This window comes from Prionailurus bengalensis, chromosome A1 (assembly GCF_016509475.1).
Source record: "Prionailurus bengalensis isolate Pbe53 chromosome A1, Fcat_Pben_1.1_paternal_pri, whole genome shotgun sequence".
NCBI lineage: Eukaryota > Metazoa > Chordata > Mammalia > Carnivora > Felidae > Prionailurus > Prionailurus bengalensis.
The window spans coordinates 235882064-235909998 of record NC_057343.1 but is presented as its reverse complement, the minus strand read 5'-3'; the positions used below and the strand labels follow the sequence as shown (position 1 = coordinate 235909998).

The 27935-nt window shown below is 50.6% G+C and overlaps 1 protein-coding gene across 4 annotated transcripts; it reads left to right on the top strand.

Moving 5' to 3' along the window:
- The first annotated feature begins 61 nt into the window (after positions 1 to 61).
- SRD5A1 (steroid 5 alpha-reductase 1) lies at positions 62 to 27703 on the top strand. 4 transcript variants are annotated; one of them, XM_043601352.1, is made up of 5 exons: positions 62 to 561; positions 12376 to 12542; positions 16397 to 16498; positions 17967 to 18117; positions 23828 to 25729. In XM_043601352.1, the coding sequence occupies exons 1-5, from the start codon at positions 281 to 283 to the stop codon at positions 23892 to 23894; spliced, it is 768 nt and encodes a 255-aa protein (XP_043457287.1). In that variant the 5' UTR covers positions 62 to 280; the 3' UTR covers positions 23895 to 25729. The 4 variants fall into 4 exon arrangements, with proteins under 4 accessions (XP_043457287.1, XP_043457268.1, XP_043457275.1 ...); XM_043601333.1 differs by having other exon boundaries at positions 87 to 561; positions 22967 to 25729; XM_043601340.1 differs by lacking the exon at positions 23828 to 25729 and adding an exon at positions 27287 to 27703 and having other exon boundaries at positions 97 to 561.
- The last annotated feature ends 232 nt before the right edge of the window (positions 27704 to 27935 follow it).

The following is a 27935-nucleotide window of genomic DNA, read 5'->3' as shown; positions in this document are numbered from 1 at the left end:
CCGGCAGCTCCGCGGACAGCCCGCGGTCGCGCGTGCGCAGAGCGGCGAGGGGCGGGGAGCCGGCCGCGGGGGCGGGGCCCGTCCGGCGCGGTGCGTCGAGTCCCACCCGCCCGCGCGGGGCGCCTGCCCTCGGGGCCGCGGGGGGCGGAGGTGGGGCTCGGCGCCGGCGTCTGCGGCCCGCGCCGGCCTCAGGTAACCGCACCTCCCGCCCCCTCGCCGCCGCCCTATAAGTTGCCCGGCGCGGACGCCGGGCCATGGGGCGCGCCCGCTGTCCCCCGCGATGGAGCCGGCCGAGGGCTCCCACCTGGACGCGCTCGCCTACCTGGAGTGCGCGCTGGGCTTGCTGGGCTCCGTGCTGCTGAAGCTGGTGCGCTCGGCCTACGGGCGCTACGCGTCTCCGCGCCCCGCCTGCCGCCTGCCGGCGCGGGCCGCCTGGGCGCTGCAGGAGCTGCCCTCGCTGGCCGTGCCGCTCTGGGTGTGCGCCCGCACGGCTGCCGAGCGCCTCCGCCACGCGCCCAACCGCGTCCTCCTGGCCATGTTCCTCGTCCACTACGCGCAACGGTAACCGCGGGCCGGCCCGCGCCCCTCCGCCCGGCTCGCCGCCTGTGCCAGCCCCGGCGCCCTCTCCCGGGGTCCCCTCCTCACTGGTCCCCGTCCCTTCCTTCCTCCGCCCGGTGCCTCCTTCCCCGACCCTCCCTGCCGCACCTCTCCGCTCGCCCTCCCGTGCTGTCTCCCTGCTGTCCCCTCCCCCCCGGTGTCCTCTCGGGCGCCTGGACCCCCTCTCCGTCCCTGCTGCCCTCGCCCTCTACCCGCATCTTGCAGCTCCTTCCCCGGTGCGTGCGGACGGTTCCTTTAGCGCTGTTAGTCTGGGAGAGTGGGGGAGACGGGTAGAGAGGACTGGAAAGAAGAGAAGGGCTTTTTTTGGTTTTGGTTTTGGTTTTGGTTTTGCAAAACTTTGGTCGAGAAATGGGTGTGTTACACGGTAAGACTGGTCCGTGTTCTCTTCTATGAAGACGAGATTCTCTGACCCAAAGGTGAATGCAGATGACCTCCAATTATCTTAGGCAATGGTTTTTGGCTCCTTTTTTGTGCTTTTTCCATTTTGGTCTCATTGTAGTGGGTGGAGCTGTTTTTATCCAGCCAAGTGATCACCTGCGAGCTGGAAGCCTAGTTTTCTAGAACTGCACGCTTGGTGGTACCCCCTTTACCATACATGGACTGCATGCACTTGAAGGCATCATGTGCAGGGACCTTCACCCCTACTTTGTGCAAGGGGTCCCAAGACTGTGGGAGTAGCTTTCCAGCCAATGACCTTAAAGACGTAAAATCTGTAAGGAGATTTCCAAATGTTTTGGTAATTTAAAATGGCCGTGCCTGAAATCTTCAGGTCTCCCAGTAAGTTGGGGCTCATTCCAGCTCTTAAGTGTTGACTTTTACACAGCTAAAACAAATGGCTGAACAAAAGTTTCAACTCAAAATTTAAAATTTTTCATTCAGGGGCACCTGGGTGTCTCGGTTGAGCGTCCAACTTCGGCTCAGGTCATGATCACGGTCCATGAGTTCGAGCCCCACGTTGGGGCTGACAGTTCAGAGCCTGGAGCCTGCTTCGGATTCCGTGTCTCCCCATCTCCCTATTCATCACCCACTCACGATCTCTCCCTCTCTCTCTCTCAAAATAAACATTTTTTTTTTAATTTTCATTCAGACTTCAAACAGCTGCACAGTTTAAAAGGATGTTCTCGGCATCTGAGAGAGCTGGGTTCACTTACTCTGTAACTGGGGGCAGTTGACTTGACCTCTCTGATTTTGGGTCCCACCTCACAACACCCACTTGATAAATAGGAAAAAGAAAGCATCCGTGTGTGCCCATCTTCCGGACTATTCTCGCTTCAGGAGTCCCTGGTTCAGTGTGTTCCCCATCTGCGTTTATGCAGGTGCTTTAAAACAGGCAGAGTCAAATGTTCAACAGAGGCTTTCTGAGTCCTGTGTTCCTGACTCTCCACGATTATTCCCGTAAGCAAAATTGTCGCCCGACTGCTAGTTTTCTTTTGTAACATGTTTGAGCATTATTGCAGTTTGAACGTCGGTACAGTTCTCATGTCTGCCTACGTTTCTCCATAAACATGCTGGAACACGTGTCCATCCATTTTTCTAATGGCCAAAAGCAAGTTCTGGGGTCAGACTGCTATGTGGTTGGGTCAGATCCCAACCACATCACCGGGGGACATGGGATAAGTTACAAAGCTGTTCTGCACCAGGTTTCCCATCAATGAAATGGGCACAGTGATGGTGCCAGCCCGCGGGACCGGCATGCATTTAAATAAAGACAACTCCATAAAATGCCTGCACAGTGCTGGCAAATCTAAATGCTCAGTAGACAGCAACCCCGTTCCATATCACTGCAGATGGGCACATGTACATGTACTCCAGATATTGTTCATGGATGCCTGCGGCCAGTCTCAAGTGCCAACAAGAAGTTTCTGAAGACGTGACACTGAAAATGTGTAAAGGGAACACTTTACAGAACTTTGAAAGCCTATGTTGAGCTTTTTAACTTAAAACATTGTGTTTAATTGTTTCTGAGCGCACTGTAGTGGGAGACTGGTTGAATGCAGCGTCCCCCGGGGCCAGAGTCACCTTGAGCATGACAGAGCTTGACTAGACCATTCAGATAGGGGAGGCCACTGAGACTCAGAATTTGGGTGTTTTACCGGAGGCTATTGGACAAGAGGGTGTTGAGGACTAAGCCCTGATTCCAAAAACAGTGGTTTTAAAAACGACTCCAGAGAATTTGCTAGGTCAGGCATGGGTTTTTAACTGGCTGGGCTATTTCTTTTTCTTTTTTTCTTTTCTTTCTAAAGTTCATTTATTTTTGAGAGAAAGAGGCAGAGACAGAGCATGAACAGGGAGGGGCAGAGAGAGAAGGAGACACAGAATCCTAAGCAGGCTCCAGGCTCTGAGCTGTCAGTACAGAGCCCGATGTGGGACTCGAACTCATGAGCAGTGAGATCATGACCTGAGCTGAAGTCAGATGCTTAACTGACTGAGCCTCCTGGGCACACCCCGACCCCCCCACCCCCTGACTTTGTTTTTATGTTTACTTGAGAGAGAGAGAGAGAGAGAGAGAGAGAGAGAGAGAGAGCACGAGCCAGGGAAGGGCAGAGAGAGGGAGACACAGAATCTGAAGCAGGCTCCAGGCTCTGAGCTGTCAGCACAGAGACCATATTTTCAAGTCCTACATGTTATAGTACATCTATAGCCTGTGGGTTTAGGGACATTTGTTTTCAAGTAGGGAAGATCAACATTTTCCATTCTACTCAAGCAACTAATTTATTAAACGGTCATTTGACCTAAGCGAGAGCTCGGAACAGAAACGCAAACGGCATTTAGCACTTGTAAAGCATCTGGCCAACCCAGCCAGCATTTGTGCAACCCCGCCATTTGCACGGGGCCCTGCCCAGGACACAGGACTGAGGAAGACCAGACACTGTGAGCTGCGGAGGCCCTATGCTGAGCTCTGAGATCACCCAGGAGTGAGGCAGGGCCCTGCCCCAGGGAAGTTTTAGCCACCTGAAGGAGTGGGGAGGACCAAAGGCAGGTGCAGAGGCTTTCCCACCGTCAATGGGAAAGGGGGTGTTTGCTTACAGGAGAGGGGCAGCCCATGTGTCTTCATGCATTTATTCGGCACACGTTTCTGAAGACTGATTAACATACCTGGCACTATACTCATTACTGGGGATGTAGAGACAAGATACTTCCTTAAGGAGTGCAGGAACGCAAGACAGAAGAATCTACAGGATCTTCTTGGCAGAAGAGTCAGAGAAGGAGGGGGAGAGGGGATAGGTGTGGGAAAGAACGTCCCGCGGCCCTGAGCACTTCCCCCATAGGCAGGAAAGGACATTTGTAGGCGCATTTTTAATCCTTGGCAGACAGCACAGTCCCACAGCCCTGGATGGTTACAGTGTGCACCTGAATCCCGTCTGCACTGAGCTCCCACGCCGATCACAGGGCTTCTGGGTCCTTGAGGGCTTGGGTGGTATCTTCTCACACCACCCTTGGTTTTGCTGTGCGTGGAGCTGTGCCTGGGGTCCTGCAGGCAAGTGCGCGCTGGCCATTGGCAGTGGTTCCCTGCGGGCACTCACCAAGCATCCGTGCATCTGCAGAGTCCCTCGGTATGGCTCCCTAGACTGCCCTCGGCCCTCCTGTTCTGCTGCTCTCTCTCCTGCCAAGCAGGTTTTTTCAGTATTCACTGAGCCGAAGGCTGCCCTTGCTCATGAACTTCTGCTTCCCACCAGGCTGTGAGTTAGTGAATGAGGGAGTTGCTGGATTTATTCATTCGCTTGCCCGTTTAACCGTTGTCAGGAAGTCCCACTTGAGCACATGGCGCTGGTTACCACCGAGGCCCCAGTGACCACCTTTACCCTGAGGCAGAGGGAGAGAGCTGGATGGCCCCCGGAGGGCAGACTTTCAGATGCCCACAAGGCCCTCGTCATCCTAACACCCTTCCCAAGGTCTGTGCCCAGCCAGATCTGTGACCTTGCAGGACCTCGATTCTGTTGTTAACCCCTGATTGTGATCCCCAAAGAATCTCCCCTACATCGACTCATGCTTTCTCCTGTTCTGTTCTGCTGGTGGCCCCTTGGGGAGAGCCAGGCCCTAGCCTCACTTTTAAATGTGGCATATGCTGGGGCACCTGGGTGATTCAGTCGGTTAAGCATCCAGCTTTGGCTCAGGTCATGATCTTATTGGTTTGTGGGTTCGAGCCCCGCATCGGGCTCTGTGCTGACAGCTCAGAGCCTGGAGCCTGCTTCAGATTCTGTGTCTCCCTCTCTCTCCCTGCCCTCCCCAGCTGGCAGTCTGTCTCTCTTTCTCAAAAATAAATACACATTTAAAAAATAAGTAAATAAACGTGGCATACGGCGTGTGTGATGTTAGAAGATGTCAGAAAACACTGGAGGTGGGGGATACACCGAACCCCTGGCCCTTGCCTTGTGGACGCAAATAATTTGAGAGAAAAAAACCTTTTATACAAAAGTATAGAATTACAGGTAGTGAAATATTCATCGTGTCTGTAACCTTGCCTTAAAAGCGCACAGAGCTTAATTAAGTATGTGGCCTTATAGGGATCTGTGCAGTTTGTTGCAAAAGAGTGTTCCAGAGGGGGAAAAAAAAAACCCAAACAGGAACTGATCCACATCTTGGAGGTGCTGTAGAATTCAGTGACGTCGAATTGTTGAGAAAAAAAAAAGTGGTGACAGCCTGTTATTAAAATGAACAACCATTCTCAGTTTTAAACGTCTAAAATGATTAAGTCGACTGTTACCTAAATGGCTGCCAAATCACCAAAAGGGGTGTTTTATTGTACCTGGGACATGATGTCCAATTGCTTTTATTTCGAGAGTCAAATCACTTGCTGGATGAACATGCTGTTTCTCTTTGCAAAAATAACTACATGCTGTTATTCTAGTTTGCTGGGAAAACATTCAGGAGATAATTCTCATAGTTCAGTTTGTGAATTACGTGGTCCCACAGCTCATATCTGGATTCGGAAACCTGAAAATCAGGGGCGCCCCGGTGGCTCCATCGGTTAAGCGTCTGACTCTTGATTTTGGCTCGGGTCATGATCTCAAGTTTTGTGGGTTCGAGACCCCCGTCGGGCTCCCGGCTGGCAGCATGGAGTCTGCTTGGGATTCTCTCTCTCTACAAATGAACAAATCAATAAAACTTTAAAACTATTAAAATAGTAAATAACTATGTCCGAAAAGAAACATTTAACATTTTAGAAACCTGAAAATCGTACCTTAAAAGTTTAAAGGATCGTGATTCCAAGTTGTTGCCCAAGTGTTGACGTCTGATGGGGATGCTTTCCCTCAGGTATTTCTCCCTCCGAGCAGACCACACCTAGCACACGGGCGTGGAGTTACTGACCAGTGAGTTGGGTTTTGTACGGCATCAGTCTCTCTGGCTTGTAGCCCAAGAAAACACTCCATGCAGCACAGGGCTTGAGAGGGCGAGGAGCACGGAGCTCTGGTCACCACTGTGCAGCAAGCACAGTGACACAGGCTAGCTTTGGTGACCTTTGTTCTTGTTGGTAATCCATTTCCCTTCCCAGGTGTTTACAGAATACTTTCTGTTTTCCTTAACATCCGGGAACTTACCTGCAGACACTCTGCGTGTCTACTTGTAGTTAATTTTGCCCGATCCTCCCTGAGCTCTTCCGATGGCGATCACAGACCTTCAGCCTGGGAAGCCTCATTTCTCTCCCTCTTACTCCTCTGGTCTGTTCCAAACATATGAGGGGCCAGGACTTGCAATCCATGCTGGTATCACATGCAAATAAACCTGCAGTCGAAGTATGTGCTCCTTGTAGAAGACTTCGAATCGAAGGAAGCGATTAAAAACCACTTGAAATTGCATCACTTAAAACGCTGACAGAATTCTAGTGTATCCTTTTCCCCCGTCTGCCATTGTCTTTAGGAGGTTTGGGGTTGTCTTTTCAAAGCAGTAAGGATGTATACAGGTATAAACACACAATCTTGTTACCCCCTCCCTTTGTCAATCAGTATAATAACGGCAGTGTCCTTCTGGCTCAGTAGAAACACTTAACGAAAACGACCGTGTCATGTGCCGTGGGGTGGCCAGGCAAGGACGGCCCTGGCACCCCAGTCCTGCTTCTCAGTGTGTCCTGTGGATGCAGTAGATAGAACACCTGGGAAGGTGACATTGCCTGAGTGGGTCTGTCACCGAAGTCACCGTGCTCCTCTGAGCCCCCCCGGGTCCCGATCTGTTAAATAGGGTAATAGTAACAGGTTTGAAGTGTTAAAAAAAAAAAAAAAAAAAGCATGTTGTATAGGATTAGGAGTTACTAGGAACGTTTCACCGGGAACAGTGAGAAACACGTACATCATGCTCTGTGCCCAAGCCTGTAAACTCGCCCAAGTGGGAGACAGACAGGAGCCCCACAGAGATTCTGAAAGCTCCCTGTCCAGCCCTCTCGTCAGATGTGTCCCACAGCCCTGGTGGCCCGAAAGCCACAGAGATGTGCACGTTTCTGTGGCTAAACACAACTTGATGGAAAGTAAGTACTGTTTCTTTACACGGGACAGAAAGAAAGAAAATAAATAGGATATTGTTACATGGTGGAGAACAAAGCATCAGATTCAGTCCCACACTCCGTCTGACGAGTTGGAAAACAGCATCTCTTTGTAGCTCCCTGGGACCTTACCGTTTCATATCCTTCAGCTCATTATCAGAACCGAACGTGGATTTGTGTAACACATCACCGAAATAAAGTATTTTTAAGTCTGAGCACATCATAATTTGTCTTGCAGATGATTTCGGTGTTTGGGGATTTTCAATTTCTGACTTCATACCTCTTCTTGAAGAGGGGTAGTGTTCATTCCCCACGGTTCCGTGCGGAAGGGTGCTTGCGCGCGCAGATGAGATGTGTGAGAGGGGCTGTTGACACGCGGGCCTGTCATCACCGAGGCGGCCTGGGCTCCAGAGCACCAGCTCGCGACAAGTGCCATGTGGCTCCAGCACACGTGTCCACCTTCCTCACTGAGCCCGGCCCCGCATCTTAAAGAGATCCTACACCAGGGGTCCACTGCAACCCTTGGTTTGCCCTTGTCCCTCTAGAGACTAGATGAAGGTTCAGGTAAAATTCATGCCCAGAAGCCCCCGCACCCACCCACCATTTTGGTTCCTAGTGGGCCCAATTCAAAGAAACCCTTCAGGAGCCCCTGGGTGGCTCAGTCGGCTAAGCGTCTGACTTTGGCTCAGGTCATGATCTCGAGGTTCATGACTTCGAGTCCTACATCGGACCCTGTGCTGACAGTGCAGAGCCTGCTTCAGATCCTCTGCTCCCCACTTCAAAAATGAATAAACATTGGGGCGCCTGGGTGGCGCAGTCGGTTAAGCGTCCGACTTCAGCCAGGTCACGATCTCGCGGTCCGTGAGTTCGAGCCCCGCGTCAGGCTCTGGGCGGATGGCTTGGAGCCTGGAGCCTGTTTCCGATTCTGTGTCTCCCTCTCTCTCTGCCCCGCCCCTGTTCATGCTCTGTCTCTCTCTGTCCCAAAAATAAATAAACGTTGAAAAAAAAATTAAAAAAAAAAATGAATAAACATTTATTTAAAACAAAAACAAAGGAAACCCTTTCTGACATGCCGCATGGACTTCCAAGGCAAAAGAAGTAGAGCTGAAAGGAATAGCCTAAAAGGAGAAAGACAATCCAAAAACTACCAAGATCGAGCAGAGTGGTTCGCCTGGGAAGGTGCGTTGCATCTGAAGACCTCAGGGCCAGGAGCACTTGACCCACGCTGGTGCATGGAGCCTTTCGGAAGGCGGGGGTGGGGGGGGGGGGAGATGTTATCTCCCCGCTTGAGGTCTGAAGGCATAGGCCGCATCGCCTGAGCCAACGTGTTCTCCTGACCTCGGTGGTTTTATGGCCAGGCCTGTGGACGTCCGGGTCACTGCTGTCCCCTCAAGGGCAGAGATAAGAGAAACAGGAGAGGTCTGTGTCGACCTTTCTGAGGCCCTATTTCCAGTCCTTGCCACTTTTCTGAAATTCACCTTCTGTGAGACTAGAGAGAAGTGAATCCTCTCCCCGGGTCCTTTACGCACGTCCTTTCTGGGCTCCCCCAGGACACTCTCTGGAGCAGATCAGTGCGACTCTCTCTCCCAATGTGTAGCTGAGGACACAGGCGTGCTGTCCCCACCTCGTGGCCCAGACGGACCCCAGACCCAAGGGGCTGGCTGCCTGCAACCTGAGTCCTGGGGTGTGGAGGAAGCGAGCTTTCTGAGGAAGGCAAAGTGACGTTTCCAGAGTGTAACTCCTATTTTCTTTTCAGTTGGAGGTCAAAACTGCTTTTTTGGAAAGGGCCAGATAGTGCTTTTTCTAAGCTTTATGGACCAAGGGACAAAGTAAGGGATATTGAGAAAGAGATATTTCACAAGACGTATACTTGTAAAATTCACGCTCTGTTACCTTAGTGTAATTTTTGTAACACAGGTGTGATGGGGAGCATGGAATTCTTTATTTGGTGGGGGGGAGGGGTCACATTCCCTTTTTTGGCCTCAGAGTCAGTGTGCATGCTTCCCAATACCCACAGTAAGCATTCACCCCTTACTGCTGATGGGCAATGAGACTAGCTTTGAAAATGTCTTCACGTGTGTGGGTTCTACCAAATATTAATTTCAGTCCACAAGTTTCTCACTTTATTTATTTATTTAGAGAGTGAGTGCACACGAGCAGGGGGGAGAGGGGCATAGAGAGAGGGAGGGGGAGAATCTTAAGCAGGTTCCACGCTCAGCATGGAGCCCGACACGGGACTCGATCCCATGACAATGAGATCCTGACCTGAGACAAAATCAAGAGGCGAAATCACACTTACCTGACTGAGCCACCCAGGTGCCCCGACAAGTTTCTGATTTTATTTTTAAAAAAATTTTTTTTTCAACGTTTATTTATTTTTGGGACAGAGAGAGACAGAGCATGAACGGGGGAGGGGCAGAGAGAGAGGGAGACAGAATCGGAAGCAGGCTCCAGGCTCTGAGCCATCAGCCCAGAGCCTGACGCGGGGCTCGAACTCACAGACCGCAAGATCGTGACCTGGCTGAAGTCGGACGCTTAACCGACTGCGCCACCCAGGCGCCCCAAGTTTCTGATTTTAATTTAACGTATTCAGATTGCTCAAAAGGCATCTCTGGAATTCTAGACTCTTCTGCCGAGGGTTGTCCTTCCGAATTCTAGATTCTTCTGCCGAGGGTTGTCCTTCCGAATTCTAGATTCTTCTGCTGAGGTTTGTCCTTCCATGCATCATTACATCGTAGATGAGTCTCTTCCACTTGGCTGGTGGAAGCTCCTCAATTATACAGGGAAACAGGTTTTGAAATGTTCAAAACACACTGGATTTCTAAGCTCTGGTTTGAGCTGAGAAATCACATCCATTTCAAGTTTCTGTGAGAATGGAGATCTCGCTGCCGGTTTTGATTTCAACAGCACAGAAAGTAGTCTGGCATGACCTGTGGTTCAGACAACGTCCGTTTTTGCTGAAGTGACTAACATAGCATAGGTTTTGCACAAAAGTGATATTTTGCCTTATAATTTTAGGTCGAATTCCCTGAGGAACACTATCAACTCTGCAGCAAAAAAGGCTAATTTCCAGAGCCCTTCGAAACGCAGTAATAGTGGTCGAGGGCCATTTTTCTCATAAAGAAAACGTTCAGTCTTGGCTCTGAACTGAAAATGGTGGTTAGGTCCAGGGAGGGACCATCAGGTTCGCTGCTGACACTGTTAATTCAGTCACACGCAATAGAGTTTGCTGGGAGGCGGGAGGGGGGGGGGGGGGGGGGAGGGGGGGGAGGGGGAGGCAAAGTACCTGCTGATCCAGAGGGTGGCTTTCAACACCTGACATTGGCACGGGCTGTGTAAGTCTGCCAAGTTCGTTTCCACCCCCAGCAGCTACAACACCCTAGCGGATCCCACCACGGGTTGTACCGAGTCAGTGTTTCCTCAATGGCGGAGACACTGTCACCATCAGTTGCTGCTCGAGGACCATTTAGAGCCAACTCGGCCTCGGCCCCCACCGCTCAGCAGTACAGGCAACACCCGGGACCAGGAAGACGGCTCGCTCAAACGTTGGCCTTGATTTTGGACGGTTTGCTGAACTTCACTCCTGGCGTCCAGACTCCTGGAGCTGCCGTCCTCACCGAAGGGCGATCCCACGCTGCACGCCGTTCTGCCATCTGAACGTGCTTCTTGGCCGCAGGCGGCGAGCTCGGGGCTGGCACGCGGCTTTCCTCGGCCAACCGAAGGGGCACCGGGCAGCTTCGGTGCTTGCGGCCTCATTTGCATTTCTTCTGTAAAGTTGTGTCACGCGTTTCTGTTTCCAGTTCTCCGTTTTTTTCTGACCGTCGCTTTCCCGCGTGTCGGGGACAACGCGGCGGTGACCTCTTAGTCCCGTCGTGCCAACCTCTGGCGGGGTCTCCCGGAGGAGCCCAGGCGTCATTGTGAACCACACCGCTTTGCTGTCCGGAGCAGTAATAAACTTAGCCACACTCCGCCGTACCTCCCGAGCACGAAGAGCCCGCTTCCCTGTCTGTGCGGGACACGTGTGCGCCGGTAAGAGAATAAGGTGCGGGGTACAGGGACACAGGCGGCGCTCAGAATGCCGCCACACGGTGGTTTGTGGCGCTCTGAGCAGGGACACGGACAGGTGAGGCTTGAGACGCCGCACCACAGACCGCGTGCCCCCCCAGCCCCTCCCCCCGTCCCCGGGTCTGCAGGCCTAGCTGGTGAGCAGCCCCAGGCAGGACCCAAGCAAGTGACCGTGGCCATGTTGTGGTTTGGTCAATTTTGAGAATTGTAGACCGCGTGTAATCATCGCCACATTCAAGATACAGAACGGCTGCGTTCCCGTCAATGTCCCCGTGCCTTTCCGAAGCCATCCCCCTCCCCTGACTCCAGTTGTGCCTGTTAGAACTTCCTAAGTCTGCTTCCATTTCTTTCCTTAAGAGATGGCTATTCAGCCTGTCGGTTTCTCCTTGGGTCAGCTTTGGTCGCCTGTGCCTTTTAAGGATTTTGTGTATGTTGTCCAGATTGTCACATTTATTGGCATAAAGTTGTAGATGACAGTTCTTTACTATCCTCTTAAGGCCCATGGGATGTGTAGTGACGGCCCCTTTCAGTGTATTACGTATTGATGTTACAGAAGGAATTCACACTCCAGTATCGCCTCCTCTTTTCTTCACAAGGGTCACTTTCTTGTCCTTACGTTTTCTCTCCCTAAACTTTCAGTAGTGTGCTGGAACAGAGGAATGTGGCCTTTGAGTTACCTGGGTTTACACTTGAGCTCTGTGACCTCGGACCGATTGCTTAACCACTGTGAGTCCGTTCTATCTCCCTACCCTCCCCCCTGCCCCCACCAAGAAGGTGTAATGGTGTTTCCTGTGCGGGTGTCTCTGAGTGCTGTGAGTGAGGTGGTGAGTGCTCAGTGAATACAGCCACTGTGCTGACTGATGACATGATGGTGTCCCCACATCCCACTGCTCAGACTAGAGCAAGGGAGGATCGTGCACATTGCGAGAGCCTCTGGAAGCCTTCGGTTCTCTCTCAGCGTGTCTGTTTCCCATTCTGTATCATTAGAATCCTGAGTTTGCGCACCGTGATGAGCATTACTGGAACATGGTGAACTCTTGATTGAGGAATTCTGCTTTGAACATAGTAAATGAGGACCAGTAGTACTGATGATGACTTATGTACAAGGAAGGAAGCAAGATGAAAAACCCAAGACTTTAAAGAGAATTGCGGAAATGATGTTCTGGACCATCGGTCTGTGTTTTATTTAAATTTGTTTCTGTTTCATGTTTCCTAAGGTCCTTGATTTTCCCGTTTCTCATCCGAGGAGGAAAGCCGATGCCCCTGTACACGTGTACGTTGGCGTTCACGTTCTGTGTCTATAACGGCTACTTGCAGAGCAGATATTTGAGTCAGTATGCGGTGTATGCGGATGACTGGGTCACTGATCCCCGATTTCTAGTAGGTGAGTGTCGCCCCGGTGATGCATTCTGTCGTTCGAGTCATAACTCGGATTGTAACGTCCCGGTGGCTCCTAGATAGAAAGCCCACGCCTGTTGAGCGAGAGAAAAGTCTGTGACGGTCCATGACCTGGCGGCAAGGAGGCCGAGCGCCGGAGGGAGAGTCAGGCGGTCCCAGCAGCAGCATGTGACACAAATGCCTGGTACCATCGCCCTCTCGGCACTAAAAGCACAGATACCTGTCCCTAAAGCGAGCCTGAAAATAGCAGCGGGCAACAGGCTCCAGCAGAGAGAACAGCAGACTACGACTGTGGGGCGTGGACGCTAACTGGCCATGTCATCCAACAGAGTCGTCAAATCAAGCCTCCCACGGTTTCCTCCAAAACACGAGAAGAAGTCAGACCGGGTCGCCTTCCAACGAGGCAGGAAGAGTTTTCTGATTATACTAACTTGAATAAACTCTTAGGTTTGCGAAGTTTTCAATTTTTTACCGTCCTTATCGGTGAATGTAAATTACCGTACATTTTCAAGTCCTAATTATAACCTCGTAAGTTCTGAGCCAAAAGGAAAACAAAACAGCAGCAGTCAAAAAGATTGGCAAGCGTGTGAAAGAATACGTCTTCTCGAGGCCCTTGTGTATAAGGAGATTGCTTCTAAGTTTCAGAGCGCCCCGTGGCTCCCAGCTCCAGCCCCGTGACACGGCCTTCCCTGTCCGCTGGCCTCTGCGTGAATGTCTGATCATGGAGAGCCTCACGCTGGGGCGCTGCTTTGTTGATGACGAGGCGTGTTTATGTTTCTCGATCATATTTTTTTCTGTGAGTTGAAATTCTCGCTCATCATGCCTGGGCATCATGGCCGTGGGCGTGTGCCCCCCCCCCCAACCCCGCCAGATGAAGGATGGGCAAGAGAGTCCCCGAGGGGCTCGGCAGCTCCACAAGCCTGTGCCTCCACGAAATGCCAGACCCACGTTATGTTGTGGGTGCAGTGCCCCCAGATGCTTGCTTTCCTCACCCGCCGTTTGACTACCTGATTTCCTTCTGCCCAACCAGCAAGAGAAGGAGGAAGAATGGGCTGTGGTCGCTGTGGTCGCCCTGTGGAGAAGATCCTGTTCTCTGCCAGGAGCCACACACATGCTTCCTGCCGCCCCACGTTCCTGAAAGGGCAGAGATCAGGGTCCTTTCACACGCACAGGGACGATCCGATGGCTAAACACCTGCTCAAGATCTAAACTGAGTAAATAGCGGAGCCCGGGGTTCAGCCATTTCACTGTCCTGGTGCCCCCAGAGCAGGCGGTGAGGGACAAGGGAAGGGAAGTTTTAACAAAGGGATACTCAAACGTTTATTTGAGTTTCTCCCGCAAATCATTTCTGTGATGAGTTGTTTGGCTACTTTTGATGAACCACGGCAAAGCAAAGAATCCTCTTGGTATGTGAATTTCAGTGTCGTTTGCAATAGCAGGGCAGACAGACCCCGTCACCTGCAGGTGTCGCCGAAGCTGGTCTAAAGTTAAAGACTCCACTAAATTGTATGCAAACCTCTCAGCTTCTCTACTGTTGAACAGAAGGAATCAGAAGTGAAAAAAATATATATAACGGTTGGGAAACAAACAGGGCTACTTTTTTGGTGTTCTATTTATTTCATAGAGTTTATAGTTTTTGTAAGGAGATAAACATGAAATGACGTGAATATTTAGCAGCATTTATGATTCTTACCATGAAGAACTAAGCAAATAGCAATAATAGTAATATCCTAACAAAAAGTTTTTCAGAGCAGTGAAAGTGGTTAACGTAAAAGATTACATACCAAGACTTTACGATTCCTAAAAACAGTTCAATGTGTAGCTTAGATGAACGCAAATACTAGCTTTCTTTACCAACCTGGGTGATAAAGGGAGCTTATCTCCGAGAAGAGAAATATAGTCAAACATGGAATTGTGAGAACATAATTCTTCCTGGAACCACAAACTGCGGGACAGGTCACCTGGAGGTGACATACTGAAATGCAAGACAGGTATCGAATCGACTACAAATTTATGGATCTAGTAAGTGACTTATAATACATATTGCAAAATTTGGTATGAACTCCGTAGAAAAACCTGCCTACAATTGGTGCAATCGGAAGGAAGAAATTTTCCAGAAAATTCCAGAAATGTTCTGGTCCTGGCTGTGGACCAGAATGTGTCACGTGTCCCTGTTGTAACTGACAGATGATTCCATGCCACTAGGATGACTGGGGACTCATTACTGACCAGGCTACTCCAGTTGTATGTTTCCTTGACAATGACTTGAACTCCACCAATAAGCACCGTCCCACCTTCGCATTTCTCTAGTGTCAGAGAGTGATCAAACTAAGTCAAGTTATTCCTTTTCTAAAATTTTTTTTTAACGTTTATTTATTTTTGAGACAGACAGAGACAGAGCATGAACGGGGGAGGGGCAGAGAGAGACGGAGACACAGAATCGGAAGCAGGCTCCAGGCTCTGAGCCATCAGCCCAGAGCCCGACGCGGGGCTCGAACTCGCAGACCGCGAGATGGTGACCTGAGCCGAAGTCGGCCGCTTAACCGACTGAGCCACCCAGGCGCCCCAAGTTATTCCTTTTCTAAAACACTATTGGGCATTTTACCTCTTCTTGTTGGAATAAAGACACGTGATACTAATAAATCTCCTTTTTTTAAATTGTTTTTAATGTTTTTATTTTATTTTTGAGAGACAGAGAGAGACAGCATGAGTCAGGGAGGAGCAGAGAGAGAGGGACACGCAGAATCCGAAGCAGGCTCCGGGCTCCGAGCTGTCAGCACAGAGCCTGACGTGGGACTTGAACCCATGGACCGCGAGATCATGACCTGAGCCGAACTCAGACGCCTAACCGACTGAGCCACCCAGGCGCCCCAATAAATCTCCTTTTTAAGTGATGAACAACCTCTGAAGGCTTTTCAGAGCCAGCGAGGAAACACCCAGGACGCTACTGGATGTCCAGAGTAGCCGTGGAGCCAGCAGCAGAGGATGCTGTGGGGAGCAGGGGGTGTGACTGGCGAGTGGGCAGGTGGGTGGCAGGCGAGGCCGTGGATGTGCAGGAACCTGTTCCAACAGGGCTATAGAGAAAGAAAAGCGGAGTGCTGGAAATGAGCTACCAGGAACCACCACCCCGGGAGCCCGTGTGCAGCTAGCCCGTCGGGGGTGGGGGCGGCGTGTGCCACACGAGGAGGCCGGCCACACCGCGCGTGTTTTCCGCGAGGACCGAGTGAATCTTGTGGGCCGCCCCACGGATGGCGACGCTACCTCTCCCTGGAAAGGAGCCCTGTGCCGGGGTCCTAGGTCATGTCCAAGCATGCCAGCCCTTAGACGTGGGCCACGAGGTCCTCGTGTTTAGGGCAGGTTCGATTACACAGTAGTGGTATTAGAAAAACAGACCTCTAGGGGCACCTGGGTGGCTCCGTCGGTTGAGGGTCTGACCTCGGCTCAGGTCATGATCTCGCAGTTCGTGAGTTCGAGCCCCGCGTCGGGCTCTGTGCCGGCAGCTCAGAGCCTGGAGCCTGCTTCGGATTCTGTGTCTCCCTCTCTCTCTGCCCCTTCCCAACTCTTGCTCTCTCTCTGTCTCTCACAAATAAATAAATGTTAAAAAAAATTTTTTAATGAAAAACAGAACTCTATTTAGCAGACCTAACAGCAGTGCTGTGTAAATTATTTTTCTAAATGAAACATCGTATTAATTATAATGATTTTTACTGTCATTTGTGGCTAACGTGGTTTGCTAATAGTGAATAGAACAGATTATAGTAACACCATTCATTCAGGCTTGGGTTTGTGAATTTCGTAGTTTATTGATCATAATACTCTTGCGTATTTTCTTATCTTTAGGTTTCTGCTTATGGTTAATAGGCATGCTCATAAACATCCATTCCGACCATATCCTGAGGAATCTCCGGAAACCAGGGGAGACTGGATATAAAATACCAAGGGGTACGTACTGAAAAATGGAGAACTGGTTCTCAAGTCATTTCACACGATGCCTCGCTGTTGCAGTTTTGTCAGGATCCAATAACTAAAGCATAGTATTGGCTGCAGGTTTTTGACATGAGTCACAAGTATTGATGGCAATCGCTGTGACCGTTGTTTTATCAGATTCTGGCGAACTGAACAGTTATTAAGGAAAAAGGAAACTAGTCCTATCTGTGCGACAGCATAGACTATAGACAACCAGTCCTCTCTCCGCAAACAATTAAAATCATTGGGTAACGGTGTTTTTTTCATCTTTTAAAATGCATCCACGCGGTAGGATGGTAGGAAGGAAGTAATAATCATCGAGAGGGCAAAACCTGGGTGAATGTCGGAGGCCAGGGCACATCTCGTGAGAGTCCATAACCACCAGCGGCCCTCACGTAGGTTTGTGGCCCAAACGTGCACCTCAAGCCGTGAATTAGGACCCACGTGACCCTAGGGAGGTGGTGCCTCATGCACATAGCCTGTACAAGCCCAGATCCCTCAGGGGACCTGCCTTTAACCCAGGCCTCAGGGAGCCCGATGGACCACATGCCACACAGTAAGGGCCACACTCAAAAGTGGCAGAACCCACGAGAACATGTGCTACCACGAGATCTTAGAGTTAATAGAAACAGATCATAAAGTGATTACCTAATTGTTTAATAACTAAGAGGGATTGACCTTATGAGAAAAAGAGTAATATACGATAGAAAGAACTAAGTAGATACAAGACAGAAAGCAAGACAGCTTCTGAAACTGAAAAACGTTAAATACTCAGGAGGTAAAACTAAAATGCCAAGGGCCCATGACCAGGACTGTCTCCACCCCCAGTCTGACTTCTGGCCCCTCTCACCTGCTCTGGTCCTCCTCACGGCCCACCTCCTGCTGTATGCCACGCTTTCCTTGTGCATCACGTTGGGGTTTAATGTTCTAGAACGGGAGGCAGGGTCTTGTCCCAGTTCACCCCGAGCACCTAGAGCAGGGCCTGGTCTGTGATGTAGATTGAAGGGTCTGTGAACATTGAGGAGGGAATGAACGAAGGACGGAAGGAAGGAGTCTGCCCTTGAAAATTATTATTTTCTTCCACTTTGGGTCCAGGGCCCTGTACAGGTCCGTCTTCTTAAGCTGGTTCGTTAATTGTTATCCTGTGTTCTCTGTGTTTACTTGGGTGTTACCAGTGTGATTCATGAACTAGTGAAGGGATTTTAAAAGGGTAGTTTTTTATATTCAGATAAATGCATAGCTATTCATACAGGTTTATGCCACCAGAGAGTGTGGTATGAGACAGTAAAACTAGTAATGTTGGGTGTTTCATTCACTCAAATTCTCTGAGTTGTTTTTCCCGGAGTTGGATTTATGTTCTCCAGGTACGTATCCACTGCTGCCTCGTAGGTCAGTAACGTATCACGTTGTCGGAAACGCCCCACTTGCCTGTGTGTCTTTGCAGGAGGCTTATTTGAATACGTAACAGCAGCCAACTACTTTGGGGAGGTGGTCGAGTGGTGTGGCTACGCGCTGGCCAGCTGGTCCGTTCAAGGCGGGGCCTTCGCGGCCTTTACCTTCTGTATTTTAGTCTCCCGAGCACAGCAGCACCACCAGTAAGTTCTAAAACACTCTTGGCACATTGCGTCTGTTCTCGGGCCTCATTCTAACAATTTTCAGTTCCATCTTTGAAATGTTAATGTGCGTTTGAATTGCCAAAGCCTAGCGTATACCGTGGGTTAGCCGACCAAGCGCAAAACCACGCACACGTCCCAAGAATAACCTGTTCCGAGGGACCGACAGGTACACGTCAGCATCATTATTTGCTCCGCCCCTACTCTGAGCCTCCTCGAATTTTTGCCGCTGGGCCTGATAGTCAAGTGAAATGTCAGGCAGGGGACCCGTGGTCTGACTGGGAACCCGCGGTTTACGGTGGAGAATGCTGACCGCCAGGGACAGGGCGCAGAGGAGTGCCGTGCTCAGGAAGCCTGACTTGGCCATGCACCCGGCTCCTTCATGCAAGCGTCCTGTGCCCTGCAGCCCCGCGGTCCCTGTCAGGCTCCCGGGCTCTGTGCACCCTCGAAATCACGTGGTTTTCCATAACCTCTATCCAGTCCCCAGAAGGGCCTGTCACCATTTGACCAACAGGAATGCATATAAAACAGTCTAGGGCTGTTAAAGCTGACGTGAACTTAGGGAGAGCCTTGCCCATCCAACACGTGAAGAGATGAGGCTCCGTGAATGAAGCCTCAGGCTTCTTGGAAGGGAGACATCTCGGGGGGCGCCTGGTTGGCTCAGTTGGCTGAGCATCCGACTCTTGATTTCAGGTCAGGATCCCAGGGTCATGGGATTGAGCTCCATGTCCGGCTCTGCACTGAGTGTGGAGCCTGCTTGAGGTTCTCTCTCTCTCTCTCTCTCTCTCTCTCTCTCTCTCTCCCTCCCTCCCCCCCCTCCCCCCCCTTTGCCCCTCTTCTCTGTTCATGCTCTCTCTCTCTCAACAAAACAAAACAAAAGATTAGAAGGGAGAGATCTCGGGCCTTCCCCTGATGCCACAGCGATGATGGAAATATGGCACAGGCACTCACCCTGGTGCCCACGTCGATCGCTCGTGCCCTCCGAGCTAGACAGGGCGCTGCCCTGCTTCCCTGGCTTCATTCACCCAAAAACATTTCCTGGAGGCCTTTGATGCTGGCAGTCATCCGTAGAGATGCAATGTTGTCTTCCTTCATGGCGTTTGTCACCGCTTGGGAATGAGGAAGAAGGAAAAAGCCAACAGAAGAATAGATTGGTATCATGGCCTAGTGGAAAACACACAGACTTTTTAGAGCCAGAATTCCCAGGTTTCTTTCCAGGCTCACCACGTATTTAAAGATGCAGAGGATTATTACCGGAGACACTGACGAGAACGGGCAGAACCGGACTGTCGGTTTAGCTAACATTTGTGGACGTTACCCCAGAAGCATGCGAGTTGAGATCGTAGGAGCACTACCCCACGTGGCCAGGTGCTCCGTTGTGCCCCATACCGACAGCAGGGACCTGGGCCCAAGACCCGTCTTCATCTGGAGCTGCTGAGAAGGACGGGGGCAGAGAAGAGCCCCCACCACGGAGGGCTCAGGAGGGGGACGCACTGTGAAAAGTGGCCGAAAACAGGATGATTTGCTATGATGGCTTGAGTGGTGTGTCCCCCTCCCCGAAATAGGTTGCCATCCTAACCCACGAAAGTGACCTTATTTGGCAATAGGGGTCGTCACAGATGTAATTCATTAAGGGGAGGTCACACTGGAGTAGGACTGGTGACTTTACCAGGAGGGAAGTCAGGACACGCACACAGGTCACGTGAAGACATGTGGACGGCCGTGGGAGGGTTCAGGCAGGGGATGCGCTGACACCACGAACTGAGGCTGCCAGAAGCCGGAAGCTGGAAGAGGCAGAGCTTGGGAGGGAGGACAGTCCTGCCCACCGCTCCACCTCAGACTTCTGGCCTCCGGACCTGGGAGAGAATACATTCCTGTTGCTTGAAGCCCCCCAGGGTGTGGACCTTTGTTACAGAAGCCCCAGGAAATGGGACACCAGCCTTTCAGCCATTTAAAATCAATTGGGCCAGAACTGAAGGCAACACGTATGAGTTCTGAAGCCCTCCTTCCTCCTCTGCCGATGATGCCACACCAGGATGCCTTCAGGTCTCGTGCTGATGCAGAATGCGTCTTTCGTAGAAAGCATTTCGTAGAAAAATAACAGTGACCACAACAGTCAGTGGATCTTGGCCCAGCCTGATGGTCCTGTGTTGCTGGGGACCTCTCCTCCCCTCCTCCCCTCCGCCCCTCCTTGTTCCTCCTCTTCCCCCCTCCCCTCCTCCTTCCTCCTCCTCCCTTCCTCCTCCTCTTCCCTTCCTCCTCCTCTTCCTCCTCCCTCCTCCTCCCTCCTCCTATCCCTCCTCCCCACTCTGCTCCCCCTTCTCCTCCACTCCTTCCCCTCCTCCTCCTCCCGCTCCTCCTCCTCCCGCTCCTCCTCCTCCCCTTCCTCCTCCTCCCCCCCTTCTCCCCCTCCTCCCCTCCCTCCTTCTCCCCTGGCAGGGGCCCGAGACCACCTTCTCATGAGCAGCATCACCTCTGGAGGAAGATGCTATTCTTGAATGTTTGTTACATTAGACAGTAAGAAGCAAATATTGGCTAGTTTCTAATAGTAGAAGCACATGAGATAATACTGATATTTTAAGAAATTGGATCAGAGGAAGATTGAACAAAGAGCATGCCAAGTCAGTTGTAAAGATGTTTTCTCAAATGAAAACAGGAAAGTCTCTCTTCAACATTTGAATAGGAAACATATAGAAACAGAAATAAATCATTTCATTTTCCAAATGAAAGTCTAGGGTACTAAAAACCCAAATGTATTCTTGGCGGAAAGCTTCATGAGTTGAAAGGGCTCTTTTTCATTCATTCGCTACTTACTTATATTGATGTCAGTGCAAACCCGATTTTAATTGCTGAAAAACTAATGAATTCAGCTTAGTGGCAGTATGTTCAGAAATGGTGGATTTATAAGCTGAGGACAAAATAAAAGCCATCCTTTTTTTTCCTTTAATAATCCAATGAACCCAGCTAATTAAACTAAAAGAAAACAATCCATGGGGCCCTTCCGAGCACTGTATTTGATTTATTATAATGTTCTCAAAGCAGTATTTTACTAAACGAATTTATTTCTATAATTAGATGTGAGGGATTTAAATTCACAGATAATTTACCGATAATTAAGCTCTAGGTTGGAAACATCGGGTCAGCTGTGCCGAGTTGCTAGCAAACTGTTTTGAGGGCAAAATGTCGAGGAATTAGAAAGACGACTGTTTTCATACCGTTCTCGTCCCCTCCAGCCCCTAGCAGCCGTGCTCATTAGTGGAGCGACGTTCTTGGTGCCCAAGCTTCTGCCGCGTCCCGCCAAGTGTGCTAGCCTGTGTGCAGATGTTTGCTTGTTCACACCAAAGTCCTGCAAGTTGGAGGCCAGCCGTCGAGGGCAGCCTTGGAGAAGGGACTCTGTTGAAATAAAATAAAGAAATATGCAGTGTTTCCCCAGTACGTTTTTTTTTTAATATTTATTTATTTTTGTGAGAGAGAGAGAGAGACTGCAAACAGGGGAGGGACAGAGCGAGAGGGAGGCACAGAATCCAAAGCAGGCTCCAGGCTTCGAGCTGTCAGCACAGAGCCCAACTCAGGGCTCGAACCCACGAGCTGTGAGATCATGACCTGAGTCGAAGTTGGACTTTGAGCCGCCCAGGTGCCCTCATCCCATTAAATTTAATGTCACTTAGAAAAATGAAGTCAGCACGTCTTCAAGACACTATGACAGATGACATAATGACCTAAACATATAAGGACACACCAGAATATGTTTATGAAAGACTTCCTCTCTCACAGCTCCCATCACCAGACTTTAACAGAAGACATGACTTGTGAGCACTTGGAGGACGCTTCTTGTCTTGTCAGTGGCCTATGTCCACCAGGGGAAGACTTGTTCGAGAGGAGCTTGGGGACACTTTGGCTGTTTGTGAGCCGGAAAAACAGTCAATGCTTTAAAGAATAACTTAGTAGACGCCAAATGTGATGCAGTGGGCATCCGTTCGTCAGGGGCATCTCACTTTCCACCCTAGTTCGGGCTCCGCGAGAATAAAATCAAGACAAAAAATTCATGTCGGTGTCACCTAAGCGACACCTTCGATTCTAGGGACAGAACAACAAGGGAGAAAAAGAGTAGAAACGGTGTTGCCCTCCCTTTAAAAAGACTGATACATACGCACGTCTATGTATCTTAAGATACAGTCTCTCGAGGTGGATTTAAGATCCCAGGGATGTACGCGAATGAGAGAAGCTGAATCATTTTAACAAAGTAAATTTTATTTCTATATATTGCTTTCTGTGAGATGAATTTAACACATTTGACAAACCTGCCCGTCCTCATCGGGGGAGAAAAGTCTGACGCAGTCCGACGTCATACGGAGCTCAGCCGCTCATGCGACAATCCCGTGGGCGTGCATGGGCCTCGCTGCCCTGGTTTCGCGGATTTTGAACTGCCCTTTGCTCCCGTGCGCAGTGCGTGGCGCTGCTGAAGGTCCCAGGTCCTAGCAGGCGTGGTCCGTTTGGCTTCTAAATAACGTAGATTTCTCGCAGATCTAGAGGCCAGAGGTCTGGGGTCAGGGGCCAGGATGGTGGAGTTCTGGTGAAGGCCACTCTGGGTTGCGGAGGGTACCGTCCCTCTGTGCCCTCACGTGATGGGGATGGGTGGTGGGGGGCTTTTTTATCGGACCGGAGGACAGGATCCCATTCCTGAAGGCTCCACCTCCCAAAGGCCCCACCCCCTAATACTGCCACAACATATGAATGTGAGGGTAACCAGAGAGCATGCGGCACCTTTTCCCGTACTTGGCGTTGCAGTCGTGAGCGTCCCACGCTGAGAGGCAGGCGCCCTTGTCTCCAGGCAGGTCACTGATGTGGAAGAGAAGGGCTGTGACCGTGGCCTCGCGACAGAAGTGACGCTTGCTCCAGAGTCCACCCACCAGCTTCCCACTCGGTGGCTTTCCGGGCCGTTGGAAGTGCACCCAGCAGGCAGACACGCTGGGGCTCCCCATTCGCAGACTGACTGTGAAACTTACCTGAAACCGGCAGATTTTGCCGATTCCCTGGCCGCTGGCTGTTGCCACCTGTTTCTGCCCTGTAAACAAACAGTCGCTTTCCACCATGAGTTTATCTGTTGTGCTTATGGAAACTCCTTCTCTTCTGCCCATCTCTCCATCTCCTCAAGTTACTTGAAGTTTTCACTCCATCCACTTAGCCGCCACCCTCCCCAGCCAGCCAGTACCGCGGAACCAACGGGCCTCAGCCTGGCTGGTGTCGTTCATACCCAAACTGAAAATACCTGTTTGTTCCGAGTGCAGGGTCCCTTTGCGTTCTCCCAGCTTTGTCTGAGAGCCCCCGGGCGCGTGGCTGGGCGCACATCTCCCCCACCCCGGTCTGGAGGCACGGTCCTCTCCTGGGGAGACTTCCTGCGGGAATCTGAGTCACCACAAGTGCCGGTCCTCTGCCCCAGTCTGCATGCTCCCGGGGTCTGCAGACCTTGCCCCCCCCCACCCCCCCGCTGCATTGATCGGCACCCTCACACGCCAGTAACCTTTGTGGCCAGCATGAATCCTGCTTTCGCGACACAGGCAGAATCAAACTGTGCACCTGAAATGCCGAACTTTTTATTACTACTTTTAAAAATCTCTGTACTCCTGCATAATGAAAAGTGACAAAATCATTTCCTTTTCTTAGTGTGTTTTTTTTTTTTGTCTGATTTTAGGTGGTACCTTGAGAAATTTGAAGATTATCCAAAGTTCAGGAAAATTATAATCCCGTTTTTGTTGTAAATTTGTTGTCAGTGGATGGTCTCCGACTTGCCGCGTTTCAGTGATCTTTCTCTAGGGATCGTGTAAATGAATTGCTTTCTGTCATTTTCCTGTTCCTTCATCTGTTTCAAGATTTGCTCTAGGAATGTGTTCCTGGCAAGTGCGTAAGCTGCCTAACACCAAGCTAATGAGACTGAAATGCAGGCTGGAGTAGCGGGTTGCACGCCGGCTCGAGAATCTGCAGCTCTGGGTCATTCCCGCTGGCCACTTCTCGGGTTTTGGAGTCTCCTCTTTTGGCTGCATACAGCTAAGTGAGCACAAGACCAGGAATACGAGCCATTTCTGGCGGCCTCCGTGGACTGAAACATGTCACTGCCCCTGTACTACCCATTCCAACCATCAGTTCAAGGCCGGAGGTGATGTCGCCCCCTCCCCTGATAAAGGCAGAACTGTCTCCACGGTCCCGCTCACCCCGCTGGGTCAGCGAGGCCAGGGGGGCACCCAGAGTGGTCCCAGCCCCAGGGAAACGTCCAGGCTCTCACTGGGGTGCTGTGCAGCAGAGAACTCGGGGGCAGAGAGAGGAGACACGGGGCCAGCTGAGGCCTGGACAAGAGGCCTCCGGCACCTGCGGCGCCCTGGCTCCCCGGGTGACTGGACTACAGGGCAGGGGGCTGTGTGCACGCATGTGAGGGGTAAGGCGCTCTGTCCCCCACCGAGAGGACTTCTTGGAGGCCCTGGTGGGAGCAGGGAGCCCCCTTGTGCTGATCACCACAGGCACCAGCAGTCTCTGGTTTAAGATGATTTCTCTTCCAGGTGGAACTAGCAAGTTTTAAAGCACTTTTTTCTCAGTACCCTCAGTATCCCAAAACAGTGTCTTGAAACAGAACGTCTTACTCTAGATGCCCTTGAGAGGTCCGCGGAGGTAAATCATAGGAATAAAATGGACCGCATACTGCCTGATATGTAAAAGGTATCTCAGAAGGCTGAGAATTTGTAAAAGAAATCTAACAGAAGGCTACTAAATCTCTGGGCCGCTCTGTGAAGCTCTGATGGGGACAGGTGGCGGAGGTCCCCTCCTGGCTGTGGCGGCAGTGCCTCAGCGGCCACCGCGTCTGTGGAGCCAGAAGCTGCAGGAGCAGGGGAGGAAGGAGGAGACTGTTCGCGCTGATCCGCTGACCTGCTAGGTGGGTGGCTGGGGGCATCCAGAGCATGTGCGGCCCCAGAGCCCCCCATGGGCTCCCTGACCCCTCTCCTGGCTGACCTTCCCAGCCACGGTCTCGCCCCTCTCGAGGTTTTATGTAGGAGCCACGTTCTCGGTGTTAGTGATTTGTGGAGTCTTCGTTTGATTTCAGAATTACGCAGCCAACGTCTCCGATGGAGCTATGCTTCATTGTAACTGGGGACAGAACGTTTTTGAAGAGAAATTTTGGCATTCAGTGCACTTCGTTCCTTTTTCCGAGCCTTTTCCAATTACTTGAGAACACGAAGCAATAAATATTTTGGATCTCCTCGGGAAAACTCAAAAGTCCAAGCAAGTCACGATGGATTTGGGCTGCTGTGCTCTGGAAGGCGCACGTGGCCGGGAGAAGGATGCTTGTCTGAGAGCCGGAGAAGCTCGCTGTGATGTTTTTCTCCTTTTGTGAACGGCCCGAGCGAAGGAATGCTTGGGTTGACTCAGGCTTTGATGTGTGGTTCATGCTTTCACCCGCCCGCACTGGGTGGACGATTGATAGGAACAAATCTTCCATCTTGTCTCTCTGCCCTCCCTCCATTTCCTAAAAACTGCCACTTAGCAAATTGTCATCAATTACTGTGTTAATCATAACAAGGAGATTAATAAAATTACTTCAAGCCCAGTCGTTTTGTGTTCAGGGTTACTGCAGTGTCTCGGCACGTCTTCACTCCACAAACTCACGCCGTATCGTTGTGCTGAGCCCGGACACCTGCTTCTCCTCGATGTCCCCATTCCATCGTGTCAGATATGATGACGCGTCTCTGGTCCTCGGCAGAGCTGAGGGACACTCTGTAAATGCCGTGCCTGCCTGTTCAGGTAGTTCTTCGGTATCTGACGGTTTGCTCATTGTGGATGACAGTGCGTCCCCAAGCACGTTTTGTAACGAGGATAAATGAGCACCATCGGTGTTCACGTGTTTGTCCTGCCAGCCCAGCCTCTGGGGGCATTTTGTGCATCCCTGCCATTCTCTCCGGTTAAGCTCCGGTTCTGGAGCGTCACCGTCCCACCATCCGCAAACCTGTCACGTTCTTGTTTAGCGGTACTTGAGGCTGCTGTTTCTGCTGTCGCTTGCTTCCTATAGTAACAAGAAATTCGAGAACAATGCTGAATAATAAAGGGGATTGTCAGGATTCTTGTGCGATTTTAACAGCAGTGCCTTTCTGTGAGATTACGGTTTAGAACGTCTCTTGTATTTTCTTACTTGGTCATTGGTCTGTTTTCTACTGGAGCCAATGGAATTGTTTCTTTGCTTTAAAAAAAAATCTGCAATATTTCTCTTGAGATTTTCAAGGGGACTGCACACACATCAGAAATGAGAAAGAGGGCTTTCCGTCAGGTGCAGAGGGGGAAGGCAAACTGAGAACACACCCACACGGGACGCTGATCTTGTGGGTTTCCTTCATTAAATGTTCTCTGCGTGTCCTTTATGATGGTGATTTCCTCTGTGTCTCCTGACTTCCTATTTGCTTATCTTCACTGTTCTAATTTAGGGGAAATCTTTTCACCGTGCTCGTAACTGTTCGGGAGGACCACCTCAGTCATCTGTTTGCCTAGCAGGTGTATTTGCAGCTTTTAAGGCTGTGTGTTTCTGCTACGTGACACTTCCTAAGGTTGTGCAGGGTTTTTTGTTTTTTTTTTTTTAAACACATTAAATTACTTTTGAGAGAGAGAGAGAGACACAGAATCTGAAGCAGGCTCCAAGTTCCGAGCTGTCAGCACAGAGCCCGAGACGGGGCTCGAACTCACAAACGTGAGATCATGACTTGAGCCAAAGTCGTTTGCTTAACCCACTGAGCCCCCCAGGCGCCCCTGCACTTCCTAGAGTTTAATGACCTTCCTATAATTATGACCCTAAATAGTCTCCAGCTGTACTTGTTAGGTTTGTCTCAATCTCACTATTTCTAGGAAATTCATTTTGGTTTGAAAGGGTGGTTTTTTTCTTCTCAACCGTTTGAGAGATTTCATTGAAAGGTTTTTCTTCTTTTTCACACACGTGGATACAGTAGAGATCATTTTCTGTGAAATCTCTCCCGCGCAGATTTTGAGTTTTCCTTCTGTGGCCTCAAGCTCTTAATAACAAGGCCGTTCTCCAAAGCTGATGCTGTTTGTTCTGTCGTGTGTTAATTCAGAGATATTGACCCCACTGTTAAACTTGTCTGCAACCTTATTTCTCTTCCAGGTCAGATTTCCTTGTGTGTCTAATAGTTTTTGCTTTGTGTTTTGCTGCTGGCATTCTGCAAAACTTTTCATCCACCCTGTTATCGATGTGAGATAATCTTCCCGCTGAGTGCTGCTCTCCTGGGATCCGGCTTTGCTCCGAATACTGCCATGCTACGGCTTTCGTTGGCACTTTCACCCGGCGTTTCCCGGCCCTTCCAAGCACTCAGATTTGTTTCGTTTTCTTTAACAACACGAGAAACAGACTTGGCCGTGGAATAAGCTGGCTCAGATTCTCTCATTAACTGCGATACTGAAATGTCCTTTTATCGTGTTTTCTATTTGTAGTATTTGTAACTTCCTTTTTTAAAAATTTTTCTATAGTGACTTAGGGAAATATTTCCTTTAAAGAGGCACCCGTGTCTGACTCTTGATTTCGGCTCAGGTCACCATCTCACGGTTAACAAGTTCCAGTCTCGCATCGGGCTCCGCGCTGACAGTTCTGAGCCTGCTTGGGATTCTGTCTCTCTCCTTCACTCTCTGCCCCTCCCCCTGCTTGTGTGTGCACGTGCATTCTCTCTCTCTCTCTCTGTCTCTCAAATACACTTTAAAAAACGCAACATTAGGAATGGTTTTTATATTTTCAGGAGTACATTTAAACTCTCTCAATT